This window comes from Oncorhynchus kisutch, linkage group LG6 (genome assembly GCF_002021735.2).
Source record: "Oncorhynchus kisutch isolate 150728-3 linkage group LG6, Okis_V2, whole genome shotgun sequence".
Lineage (NCBI taxonomy): Eukaryota > Metazoa > Chordata > Actinopteri > Salmoniformes > Salmonidae > Oncorhynchus > Oncorhynchus kisutch.
In genome coordinates this window covers 72572513-72586424 of record NC_034179.2, presented here as the reverse complement: position 1 = coordinate 72586424, position 13912 = coordinate 72572513, and the positions used below count along the sequence as shown (strand labels likewise).

The following is a 13912-nucleotide window of genomic DNA, read 5'->3' as shown; positions in this document are numbered from 1 at the left end:
AGGAATAGTCATCCCGCCTTCCCAATGCCATCTCAGTGTTATCTGCCTGTCGTATCTGACGTCTCATTGGGTTTCCTACACTCTGGCACCGATTGCGAAAAGTGGGTGTTCACTTACTGAGTTTGTGGTGCTCCTACTAATATAATAGTGCTTCCGTGCGGGTGAGCTCACAGAGTTGATGAGCACATCGTATCTACCAATCAACAGAAGGCATTAGGACAGCAAGCAACATTCCTGGCCACTGAGAGAGCGCAGTCAATTAATATTTATGCAAAGGTTGTTCACTTTCTACTGCACAAAGTTAGCAGTGAGAGGACCAATGTGTGGCAGTTTTTTCACCCTTGTTGGGAAGATCCACCGGATTTGTAATTGGCCGCCAGTGTATCGGGATGAAGACGTGCTTTGCACACTACTTCAAACACTTTGGCGTTCCCTTTTTTTTTTTCTGTAAAATGCCAAGACTTCGTCCATCACATTCTGCACATTTCAAACCAGGCTGCTCATTTGGAAGGACGCCAGACCGCAGGCTTGCTAATCTGCAAATTCAGTCCAATAAATGGTGACATTGGCTGTCAGCGTTGGAATAAGAAATCGATAGGCTACTCAAAAAAGGGACGCGATATTCTTTCGGAATTTTAACGATCTATTTCCTGTATCCTTATAACCATGCGAATTAGGGGTATGCTGGAGTGGTTCAGCTACTCACATTTTCAAATGGAGCTGTGCTCATAGTGACAGATTATTGTTGTTGAGTGTCCATGCAAGTATTGGGGTGGAAACATGTCTGGCCACTTCTTTGAGAGGATCACTGCTATCAGAGATGGCATTTTGGTCCAGCACTTCGGTTTTTACCTCTAAAGTGCCCCGGAAAATTTTATTCATGTTCACCCTCTCTCTTTCTGTCACCTACTTGTTCTATAGCCTGATGAGCTGTTACAACTCGTTACAGTTCCCCTTGCAAGAGAACTACGTGTACCAAGGGAGGCTGGTAACGGAGGAGACAACTTTCGTAACATTAAGGGAGAAACTTTATTCCACTTCACCCCAGGGCTATTTGGACGAGGAGCTGATAGAGGTGACTGCTGCCGAGAAAACGGTTGCAATTTCCACCGTCAAAGATAATGTGGAGACCGAACAAAGAACATTGGATTGGGTTCGGAATCAGGCGGCTCCAACTAAAACTGCCGCGGTGTATCAATCTCCCGCTCTGGAGAGGGAGCACCAGGAATTCAGCACCACGGACAACGAACTCAGGGTGAACTGCACCTCGGATTATGGGGTGAAAAAATTACCCCAAGCCATTATAATTGGGGTGAAGAAAGGAGGTACCAGGGCTCTGCTCGAAGCTTTGAGGGTCCATCCCGATATCAGAGCCGTTGGGAATGAGCCACATTTCTTCGACAGGAACTACGAGAAAGGGCTGGATTGGTACAGGTGCGCGCATCCACTCTCACTTAATAACCCTATCTGGTTCAGAGGTCTCATTACCCCACATAACACAAACCATGTGTTGGTAGATAGCCTCGATTGGTTCATATTTTAAATGCATTAGATTATCTCTAATAATACCTATACCACTATCAATGCAATTATTTATTATAATCATAATAAAAAGAACAACTCTGATGAAAAATTGCCTACCTATTAGATTGGATATCTGCCAAGTAATTCTGCTTAAGCATGTTTCTAGTCTAGTAAAATATCCCCCACTTGTTTTACATCCAATGATACAAAACAGTTGATCAGGTAGCCTCATTTTTCTATCCATTCCACTGCATCAAAATGAGAGCTAGACTGATTTGGATGATAAACTAAAATATTCATATCACTTAGAACCCACATCTAGGGAACAAAGTAGCCCTTATGCACTACACCTTTATCAAGCTTCTGAAGTACAGTGAACCTAGTTTTGCAATAATATACAATGTTTTATCGTAGCGTGCATGTATATGAACATAGCATGCAGCAATAGCCAACCTATTCAGTCGAACAGGTGTTCATGCGAGTGCATTCATTGGAACAATACTCAGATCCCACCTACAGTTGTGGTATTACCTTTCCACAGTGTTCAGAACTGCCCCTGTGCAACAGGCCTGGTACCTTAGCAATGTACTCTGTGTTCGGAATATGATGTCCAGTTAGTATTCATACTGTACCACATGTTCTGATAGTGTCACAAATATAGACAATCTTGCCTCATTTAGACAAAATGTATTTCCTTGTTTATTTCCATCTGATATTCGCTAGTTCCCAATATTGCGTTTATTTAGCACAAATGCCTTGCCATGTCCCCCATTGCAGGAAAAAGTCTGGTAGCTTGATAACAAAATTCTGCGCTCACCAAGATCCATATCTGATTCGGTGTATATTGTAGGAATTGTGAAAAAGTGGTCATTTTAAAGCTATTTAACAGAGCTGAAACCAAATGCATGTAGCTAAAGGCCTATTTAAGTCTATCTATCTAAAAGCCATATTGCCAGGCTTTTGCTGTATGACTGCATGGGGGTAGAGAGATCATAATTTTGATCAGCTAATCCAGATGTTTCTCTGCTGATCCTGAGTGTTGTGCCATCCATGTCTTCTCACATGCAATACATTCAAGGTAAAGATTCCCCCAGTCAGGTTCATCACCCAGTCATGTTTTTTTCTTTGTTTTCCAACACTGCACATCTCACTGCCTCCTTTTGATTATTGTTCTGTTTATTAAAATATAAACAATCATGGCATTGAACCACAGTCTGTTTGAGGGTTCTTCCGTCCTTCCGTTTGACAGTGGCACTCGCTCAGTAAGGCACCAGCATCTAGCAAGATGATGGTCTGACCAACCAGGGGAATGCTGGATGATTTCAAATGGACTCAGTGAGCAGAGAATGAAAATGAAGCCAGCCAGTAGTACACAGAGTCCCTGACTCTGTGCTTGTGCCCAGAGGGATGAGTTGCTGTGCCTGTGAACCCAGTCTAGTAGAGTGGCTCGGGGCTTTGGTATACAGGGGACCATCTGCCTCAACTCATTGCAGTGTGGATGGGAGCTATGCTCTCCTCTGTCCTCGGCTGTTGGCTGTTCATTTAGCCTGTGTTAATGTGAGACGTTTCATTACGCTTTCGGGGTGTCAGGCTCATTAGACGACAAGATGACAGGCTTACATAAATAACACCAAAGTGTGCTTGTATGTTTTAGTGCCCCTGAGCCAACCAAATCCCTTAAGCGCTCTTAACATTTATTTCCGCGTTTCGTCCTCTGAGTAATGTTAACCTCAGGATGACGTATGCAGAAATGTAACTATCGGGTAGCGGTGTTCTTTACACCCATGGGGAAGATATAGCAATGTGGCTGTTCTGTCTGCCAAATTTGAACAGTGTTGTAGTGTGACAAGGGAAAAAAAGGTTACACTCAGAGCTATGTGATCTGCCCACGTCCTGATGCTACAGACAAAGCATGTCATTTTTGTGGTGTTTTTGCTGTGTAAAAAAATATACTACGTCACGTCTGTGTGCAGGCCTGCTGTGTAGGCAGTGTGCCTAATCCTATGACTGAAATGATGATTACGCCAATATAACATTGGCTTAGGAGGTTGAGTCCAAAAATGTTGTCAAACGCACTGAATCAATTTGGTTGTGCAGCGGTGGCTTGTTTCATACTTTGTGATGGCTTGGAGAGTTAGACACTGGCAGAGGATGAATGTGGTACCCGTTGTAAAAGATTTAAAAGAATCCCGTACAAATGCACAGCCTGAAGAGGTGTGCACTGAGAGAGCTATTCTGTGCTTGCCACAGTTATACGGTGCTCCAGAATCCCGGTACGCATACAGAATTCATCTGGTAGAAATATCAAGTGAAAACATATTTTTATACCCCATCCGCTGGGCATATATTTCACAGGGAGTAAGTTCATCTTCTTGTTCATGAAATATGATGCAGCACCTCAGTGACATCTGTTTCACCCGGGTTACACAGTGTTTAAAAGGCTTGTCGGGGAGGACCTTATGCCTTGTTAAACTCCTTACCGCTTTTGAGGAGAAGCTATAGTCTTTAACCAGCAGGTCATTCTTTCTGTGTGTCGGGTCATAATAGCTATACCATCATTAGAAGAATCACGCCGTTGCCTGGAAGCCTATCTCGGGTTTAAATAGGTGCTGCAAAACAGCAGACGATTCATTGAGCTGGTATTTAGGAACAACTCTATTGCTTGTGTTACAGTTGATTTTCCACGAAGATCATTTGGGTTGTACTACTTTGCTGATCATATTGTGTGAGTTGTCAATGAGATGCATAGCTCTGAAGCGGCTCTGAGGTCTCCGAGCCCCTTATCATTGTGTTGGGAGAATGACACTTTGTAAGCCTTGTAAGCGATAAAAGCTGAGGCAATGTGACTGTAAATCCTTTGAGCTGTTTTGTATCTTTGCAAGGCAATGGCCCTGTGTTGCACAGTGTGACAAACAATAGTGTTAATTTACAGTGGTGCTTGTTCTGAACGTGCTCTCCTTCCCCAAGCTATTTCACCTCAGGCGGAGGTCTTGGTTGCTGCCTGCTGGCTTTTATATGAGGTGGCCTTTAAATAAGATGCCAAAGAATCAGCCTTGCCATCACCAAGGACTTTCTCTCTTTGTGTGAATTGTAATGCATTCTGATCAATAGGGACCTACACAGCTCAGAAGCCCACACAGTGCAGGCTCTACGCTCTGCCAAGGCCTTGCAATGAAGTGCTCTCGTTCTTTTATCTACTTTTTCTTCGAGGCTCTGTTTCCCACTGAATGGTGGAAAAAGCTTAACGAAATAATTTCCAGTTTGCTGCTTCTTCTTTTTCAGTAAATACGAAATGCTAGTAGTGTAGAGACCATGTCAGAGCACCATGTCTTTGCACTGCTGCAGGCCCGGGGGGACTCTGAGGAGAATAGCATGAATTCCAGCCCCAGCTTTATCCGCACCCTTCAGTGTAGTAAGACAGGACCCTCTGACAGGAAGTGTGTGTCGGAGACAGCGTTCTACTGCTGAGAGTAGCATCAGAGAGTCTAAATCCTGTGTTTATCCCTTGTTTACCCCTGCGCTCCCACCTCAGCATGCAGCTCCACGGCTCAGCTCCCTGAGTCTTGCCACCAGACAAGGGGCCCGTGACTCCAGTCGGCGGGGAGATGGGATGGAGGGAGGTGGGCCAGATCCCTGAGCAGCAGGCTGGATGCCATCCCCTCCATCTTCCAGCTGGGCCTGTGTTGCTGCTGCTCCAGCTCCTCCACGTCCTCCGCTCCTCCCCGGCAAGCCGGAATCTGTCTGTGCCTGATAAGATGGCGCCAAGGCTCGCAAGGACGCACCTCTGGGTACTGGGATGCCAACGTGGCAGTTGTGGAATTAAACTTTTTAATTAGCAGCATGCCCCAGTGCCTGTCAAGAGAGTGGACCACTGCAGTCAGGTTGGTCTCAACATCCCCCCTCCCCTTTTCCACTTGATTAAACTCCCAAGCACCACAGAGCCCAGAGATTCCACCAGCGTCCACAACAGAAACATGTTTATTTCCCGTTACAGCGCCTTTGACTGGATGCAGACATGGCACAGCGCTATGACACAGACGGCACCTTCCCGCCAGAAAGCCTTTGTGTCATCTCTGTCTGGCTGTTAAACATGAGTTTATGAAGGAGAATAATCAGAACCTTCAGATTGCTGCACCACCAATTACTGTCAGTCTGGATAAATATGGATATTGGATCACACTTAAATAGCCTAATGTAACTCCCTCTGTAGCAAGTTCCTACAACTATGAATGGCAGGTTTGTGTAGCCGTTTACTCTAGTGTATTATCACATGCAAGATACCTGTTACAAGTCTACTAGCTAGATATTTAGGTTTGTGTATCTTATGTGTGTGTGTCTCTACAGGGATACTGTGGGAACAATTCACAGCACTTTATCTTTCCAGTTCAACCATATCAGCAGGTATTATCAAGATAAGTCTAGTCATGAACACCATCCACACAGCATTGCACTGCCTGGGAAAATGTTTTTTTTTCTGCAATGGAATCATTGTTTTGTGTTGGGAGAATGTGGATTCAATTTGTTTTGTGTTACTCTAGGGTCAGCCTTGGGGGGTTATCTTAGTCTATTTTTATTGTGACACTAGAATTATGAAAGAAGTAACACTGCTGCATCCTTTGTGGCTTAGAGAGAGAACAAATCACTCTGGCAGTGGGTTAGTGCAGACAATTTCATTCTACCCCAGCTACTTCTTGCTATTCACATGCAATACCTTACCCTCTCTCTTTGACATTCATTTCCTATTCCGTGTCATGGACAAAGCTACACCCAAACACCTAAAGTGATCATTCTCCAATTCCAGTAAAGTTGACTTTACTTGAGCTTAGAATTTAATTTGCTGATTCAATTTGCCAACACAATGAATTGGCAATGGGGCATGGTTGCCATCAAGGCTCAGCCTCCCTTTAGGTTTGTGTCTGTCAAAATAGAACTGGGTGGAATTCTGCCTTGCATTCTTCTCCATTCCACCGCCAATGGGAAAACAGGGAATTCTTAGCCCCCTATTTCAGTTCCATGTCATAGATGGATTGCCTGAAAATGACAGCCCCAGTCTCGCCTGTTAAGTGATTTATTTTGGACCAAAAATAAAGTATAAGCACAAGTCATTTTAAGCTTGAAAGGATTCCTATCTCCCAGGGATTATTTACTTGCCGCAGAATTGCCGTGATGTGCTTCTAGTCAGAAGGAACAATGATTCCATTCGGCAAGAATGCTGCTTTACAGCCGTCTTTAAATCTCTCCGAATAATACTTCCTTTTGGGACAAATAAGCATGTCAATCATACTTGTCAAGATTCCAATTTTCCTTTAGCCTCTCCTGGAGCACTTGGTGCTGTGCATACATGCCCCTTATCGGTTGTGAGTGATGCAGTCTCATGACACAAACCCAAAAGCAAGCTGATGCATTGGTTCAGTCAGAGCAGGATTCTCTCTGACAGGGCTGGCCATGGAGCCAAGACGTCACGCAAGGGCTGTTGGGAGCATGTTTCAAATATGTGGCTGTGACCTGACATGTACTCCAGGAATGTGTTAAGCAGAGGGATGTGGGGAGAGTGGAAATCATAACTTCTCCCTCCACGCTCCACCAGTAGCATTATTCCGCCTGCATGCCCATGACATGTTACACACAGAGCTTATTCATAGGAAATACATCAGCTTGGCTGTATCAAGATGTAGGAATTAGCTTGAGATATAGTCTGGGATGACATGGAAAGCAATCGCCTTTTTTTTCAAGGACTTGCCAAAGAACAGAGCAGAATGAAAAGGCAGTTCTAGCTATAGAAATACACATGTATCCTGTCAGCTCACATGCACCTCGCGCCACTGACGCCATCCACAGCTCACAACAATATTGACAGGCTTAATTCAATTATGGCAGTGTGATGTGCTGAGACTCCGGAGGTGTGAGCTAATTCCTCTGTTTATACCCCTGAGTCACTGTCACAAACAAAGAAATTCATTGGCTTCCAGGAGCTTGTTTGCTGCGATTGTCCCATTGCCTTTGAAGTTTCTCATCGCTTTAAGTTGTTTATTTATTCATGCTCTTTCTTTGCCTGAAATCACCATGGGGTATTCCGCTAGAATATTTTAGCACAGTGTGAAACAATGAAGGAGCTGAGTATTAGACATGTAAACTACGCATAACACAGTCCTTACATTGAGATGGTATTCTGATTCAGAGGGGCTGGGTTAAATGCGGAAGACACATTTCAGTTGAATGCATTCAGTTGTACAACTGACTAGGTATCCCCCTTTCCCTTTCTGTGTTGATTGGGCTTTTTAAGTAGGAACTCTTCATTGGGAGTTGTGTTTATTGAAACCCTTTTATAAGTATTTAGGTTTTTCGAGTTTCAACCATCTGCATCAAGAACATTTTATCAATCAGACCTCCACCATGAGAATACTGTCCTCGATTCTCTGTATAGGCTGGTGGAAGTGATTTTTATATAGAGGCTGTGGCATTGTGCCAAGCTCCTTTGAGACTTAGACTAAACTGATGAAATGCAAAAGGATTCTTTTAGGGATTATGCTAATTACTAATTGGTGTATAAGAAGGTGATTGTTTTTCCTGGATAATTTGGATTATTGGCATTAGAGATTTAGTTGCAAGTTAACGTGCTCTTCCTGTTTTAATGGGGCCATTAGCTCCTCCCAACCATGTGAAGCCAACTCTTAGTTAATGTGGCTGATAGTTTTTCTTTATGCCTTTAACATGCTCAGCCACACACACACGTGTGCAGGGTGACACACGAGGAAATGTGTTTCGGTGCAATCATGTCAAAGATGCGTGTGTGTTTAAAAGAAAAGTGACATATCCCGTAATCCTTCATGTATGGGGGTAAGTACAAAGGGGTACACAGTCAGACATCACAGGTACAATCACGTTTCCCCATGGTTTTGTTTTTCTGTTGAATGTCAGAATTTAGCTATGAAGCTTTGTATTGTTCTAAAAAAAGATAGATGCCAAACTGTAGTTACAGTATATATATTTTTAAAATATTTTATTAGGCAAGTCAGTTAAGAACAAATTCTTATTTTCAATGACGGCCTAGGAACAGTGGGTTAATTGCCTGTTCAGGGGCAGAACCTTGTCAGCTCGGGGATTTGAACTTGCTACCTTTGGGTTACTAGTCCAACGCTCTAACCACTAGGCTACCCTGCCATATTCACAAGATATGTTTCAGAGCAGGAAGAAAAAATAGGAGTGAAAACATGATAACCCATACCCAGGGCTATAGCAGGATTAGACTCTCTTTTTGTCTGAGGTTTATCTTTAGATATGTGAGCTACACTTGGTTATTCATCCCATTCATTTTAGTATGCCTGGGATGACTCTGCTCACGGTCGCCTTCCACTCCCATCGACCTCCAGTTTGTTTCACATCTGCACGACTCGAGGAGGGAGAATGTGAAGTATGAATTGATTTTTAAGTAAGCATACATTTTCCTTCAGACACCTGCGGAACATATTGGGCTCGTGCTGCATTGCAAAACAGGCTATTTTAATTGATCTTTGTGATGAACAATGAGGACAGACCACCCTGTCTTTGGAGTCAAGGTGACTTTGGCATCACAATCCTATGCCGAGTCCCTTGTTTTTTTTTATGATGGGACAACTTACCATGAAAGCGCATCTGGGCAGAGGTGAGAAGGTAACAGTGCTGTAACTAATGGGTTTATTTAATTTAATTTACTGGCTGTGGCCCCCAGATCATTGGAGGCATGCTGGCCACAGTGAGATTGAGGTTGCAGTGGGAAAGAAAGAAAGATTAACCCTCTTTTCAAAAGGGCAAATTTCACTCTCATGTCATGCTGGATTTTCTTGCCGAGATAGCAGGCCTGTATAAATCTGCAGAACTAAATGAATACAGGTTTGCGGTGAAATGGGCCTCTCAAGCTTATTTCGTACAAGCCACCTAATCAACGTCACGCTGGGGCCATGCTCGCTGGGCTGGGGAATCGGTCATAAATGAAGGCTTTGTCAACATGTCCTCAGATGGATGCAAGGGAGCATTTGCAATAACAATTGCTTCTGGATTCGAAACGTTGACGTACCAACGGAAGGTCAATTAGGCATATCTAACACGACTGAAGTTTTTTTGAGGGGAAAGTTGTGAGGGCAAGTATTTTCCTAATGATTAAAGGTATATAATTCTGTAGAACAGCTTGGTAGGGTTGTTGCTGTCACCATTAACACAGGCTTTTAGCTAAATATTATCTTTGATGCCATTGTTGTAGTCACATGTCTCTCCATATCTGTTTCTGGCCACATTGTCTCCAATTAACAGTCTCACAATTTTCTGATGCAATCAGTGGAATATAAATGAAGCAATCCCAGTAGCCTCTGGCTCTGCGTCGTCTCAGCCTCACGCTGAATCACTCGCTGTTAGATCTGTTTTGTAATAAACCCACTTTTTACAGGGCTAAACACGTACTCACTGCACCTTGGGTAAACTCAACAAACGCTTCAGGGTTTCAAAATTAATGTGGCATAATAATTAGTTAACCAACAGTGCGATGCCAGAGGAAGGAATTTTACTCCTTGTGTTTAATAACAGATAGTTTAATTTGCCTTGCTACTAATGTTGCATGTGTTTCTTCATGCTATTTAATAGTTGGGACTCACTTAGCTGGCTCCTTCCCTCCACACAGATGGATCTGCACAAATATACCCATTAGATGATTTTTCTTTCAGTAGATTTTTGTTTTGTGGTGGCAAGACAGTGTAAAACACTGAAAACTGCCTACAAACCACTGATGGTTGCTCACGGCGGAATCCGATCAAAACAAAGAAGCTGTGTTTGGTTAGTTCACTCAGTCAGCCATTGGCTGATCGATGGATCGGTCTGCATTCTAGTGGATGTTATTGAAGTACATTTTTTAGGACTGAGGCTTATAGGCTTTTGTAGGACTGAGGCTTTTAGGACTTTTGTCTTATAGGCTACCCCAGGTGTAATATTATCACTTTCCCTCTCACCTGTCTGTTGGGCTAACCCAACTCTAAAGCTGTGAGAGGGGTGTGTGTTTTTGTTTTGTTCGAGACGAGTGAATGTCCAAAGCCAAAGCAAAAAGGCGCAAGACATTACACGGCACCACCCATAGATGAAGAGACTAACAGTCTTAAAGGCCAGTGCAGTCAAAAGTGTGATTTTCATATGTTTTATATACATTTCCACACTATGAGGTTGAAATTGTGAAATTGTGAAAATGATGATAATGCCCTTTAATAGGGATAGGTGTTCCGTCAACAGGACAGTTGTAAATCATACAGCGCCTTGTGTCACGATAGCAGATTTTAGAGAAACAACAAATGTCGGTGTATATATATATAAGTGTCTTATATTGGCTGAAAGCTTAAATTCTTGTTAAATAACTGCACTGTCCAATTTACAGAAGCTATTACTGCTAAAAATGCCATGCTATTGTTTGAGGAGAGCTCCTAAGAACAAAACACTTTTTTCACTGCGATAAGTTTGAGAAATTCACCTCTGAAGGTGAAATGTGTACTTACATTCTGAAATCTTGCTCTGATTTATCATCCAAAGGGTCCCAGAGATAACATTGTCATTTTGTTAGATAAAAATAATTTTTCATATCCTAAAAAGGTCCATATAGCATGCACAATCGATTTTGTATTTCCACTCGTTCAATTTACAAAGAAAGGAATCTGTGAAAATCTAACCCTAAATGTTGTTTCAACCAGTCAAATCACATTCGTATGTATTCCTCATACATCCTAGAATGTAACCAGTCTTCACTATATCATTAGGGGTGTAGTATATCCTATAGGACACCAAATTTGGTCAGAGAGTGATGCCGTCATGGCACGCCGACGACGCAGCCGGTCTTGCTTGATCGACTGTATCTTTGTCAAATAAGCACCAATCGGGGTCAAACAAAGCTAGCTAGATAGCCAATGAGCTGGCCTTTACGGTAGTATCCGGAAACCCTGTATATGTCGCAAAATGTATCTGCCAACCTTTTGCGACAACATGCCTTTTCCTTTTTGGTAAAAATTACAAGAATATTCATAGTTATGAAGTTATGAAAACTGGTTGTTTTGCAAATGTTGAACTTATAATATGGCTACAAATACTGGAAAAGCTAAATCAAAGTCCAAGTATACTGATTCGATGATATTCTTGCAGAAAATGTATTATGAATGCAAATTTCTCCTTCATGATTTGCCCAAATATACCTGAGTGACTTCACACTAAATGTCATGTAGTTCACTCATACTTCAAGTTATCAGTATGAAACTTTGCACATACACTGCTGCCATTTTGTGAACACCATCGGAATTACAACCAGAGTGATGGCTGGAACTGGGACCATTCTCTTGCATTTCAAGATGGTGGTAAAAATAAAAAATCTTTGTATTTTCTTCTGCCAGATATATTGTGTTATATTCTCCTACATTCAATTCAAATTTCCACAAACTTCAAAGTTTCCTTTCAAATGGTACCAAGAATATGCATATTCTTGCTTCAGGGCCTGAGCTACAGGCAGTTAGATTTGGGTATGTCATTTTAGGCAAAACATTTAAAAAAGGGGGCTATCCCCATGAAGTTTTGGTGGGATGCAGTTTTGGACTGTCTTGTGTAGGGTTGTCGACCGATTAATCGGCATGTCCGAATAATTAGGGACGAAATCAAGTTTTCATAACAATTGGTAATCTGCCTTTTTGGACACCGATTATGGCCGATTACATTGCAATCCACGAGGAGACTGCGTGGCAGGCTGACCATCTGTTATGCGAGTGCAGCATCAAAAGGACCTTGTGGCTGATTGGAGTCAACGTAAGTTGCTTGCTAGCATTAACTTCTTGCGTCGAGCAATCCCGTATCCGGGAGCGTAATCATAGCCTCAAGCTCATTACCATAACGCAATGTTAACTATTCATGAAAATCGCAAATGAAATGAAATAAATATATTGGCTCACAAGCTTAGCCTTTTGTTAACAACACTGTCATTTCAGATTTTGAAAATATGCTTTTCAACCATAGCTACACAAGCATTTGTGTAAGAGTATTGATAGCTAGCATAGCATTAAGCTTAGCATTCAGCAGGCAACATTTTCACAAAAACAAGAAAAGCATTCAAATAAAATAATTTACCTTTGAAGAACTTCGGATGTTTTCAATGAGGAGACTCTCAGTTAGATAGCAAATGTTCAGTTTTTCCAAAAATATTATTTGTGTAGGAGAAATCGCTCGTTTTGTTCATCACGCTTGGCTAAGAAAACCCCCCGAAAATTCAGTCATTACAACGGCAAACTTTTTTCCAAATTAACTCCATAATATCGACAGAAACATGGCAAACGTTGTTTAGAATCAATCCTCAAGGTGTTTTTCACATATCTATTCGATAATAAATCATTTGTGGCAGTTTGGTTTCTCCTCTGAACCAAATGGAAAAATGCATGCAGCTGGAGATTATGCAATAATTTCGACGGAGGACACCAAGCGGGCACCTGGTAAATGTAGTCTCTTATGGTCAATCTTCCAATGATATGCCTACAAATACGTCACAATGCTGCAGACACCTTGGGGAAACGACAGAAAGTGTAGGCTCATTCCTGGCGCATTCACAGCCATATAAGGAGACATTGGAACACAGCGCCTTCAAAATCTGGGGCATTTCCTGTTTGAAATTTCATCTTGGTTTCGCCTGTAGCATCAGTTCTGTGGCACTCACAGATAATACCTTTGCAGTTTTGGAAACGTCAGAGTGTTTTCTTTCCAAAGATGTCAATTATATGCATAGTCGAGCATCTTTCCGTGACAAAATATCTTGTTTAAAACGGGAACGTTTTTTTATCAAAAAATTAAAAGAGCGCCCCTTATATCGAAGAAGTTAAACAGATTGTTTTTATAAGATTAATCTTCACATAATCACTAGTTAACTACACATGGTTGATGATATTACTTAGGTTAACTAGCTTGTTCTGCATTGAATATAATGAATGCGGTGCCTGTTAACTTCGCCAAATGGGTGAAGTTAACAAAAGCATATTCGCAAAAACAGCACAATCGTTGCAATAATGTAACTTACCATAAACATCAATGCCTTTCTTAAAATCAATACACAAGTATATATTTTTAAACCTGCATATGTAGATCAAATACATTTATGTTAGCAGGCAATATTAACTAGGGAAATTGTGTCACTTGCGTTCAGTGCAAGCAGAGTCAGGGTATATGCAGCAGCTTGGGCCGCCAGCTCGTTTCGAACTGTTGACAGGCCATTTATTCCTAACAAAGACCGTAATTAATTCACCAGAATTGTACATAATTATGACATAACATTGAAGGTTGTGCAATGTAACACCAATATTTAGAATTAGGGTTGCCACCCGTTCGATAACATTCACTGAAAGAATAAACGTTT

The 13912-nt window shown here is 42.0% G+C and overlaps 1 protein-coding gene across 1 annotated transcript in view; it reads left to right on the top strand.

Annotated features, from left to right (window-relative positions):
- The first annotated feature begins 214 nt into the window (after positions 1–214).
- The window catches only part of LOC109892251 (heparan sulfate glucosamine 3-O-sulfotransferase 4), an 88131-nt gene continuing 74433 nt past the window's right edge, over positions 215–13912 (top strand). The window contains exon 1 of the mRNA XM_020484693.2: positions 215–1434. Within this exon, the coding sequence (XP_020340282.1) occupies positions 821–1434 (614 nt within the window). The 5' untranslated portion in view covers positions 215–820. The remainder of the gene's footprint in view (positions 1435–13912) is intronic.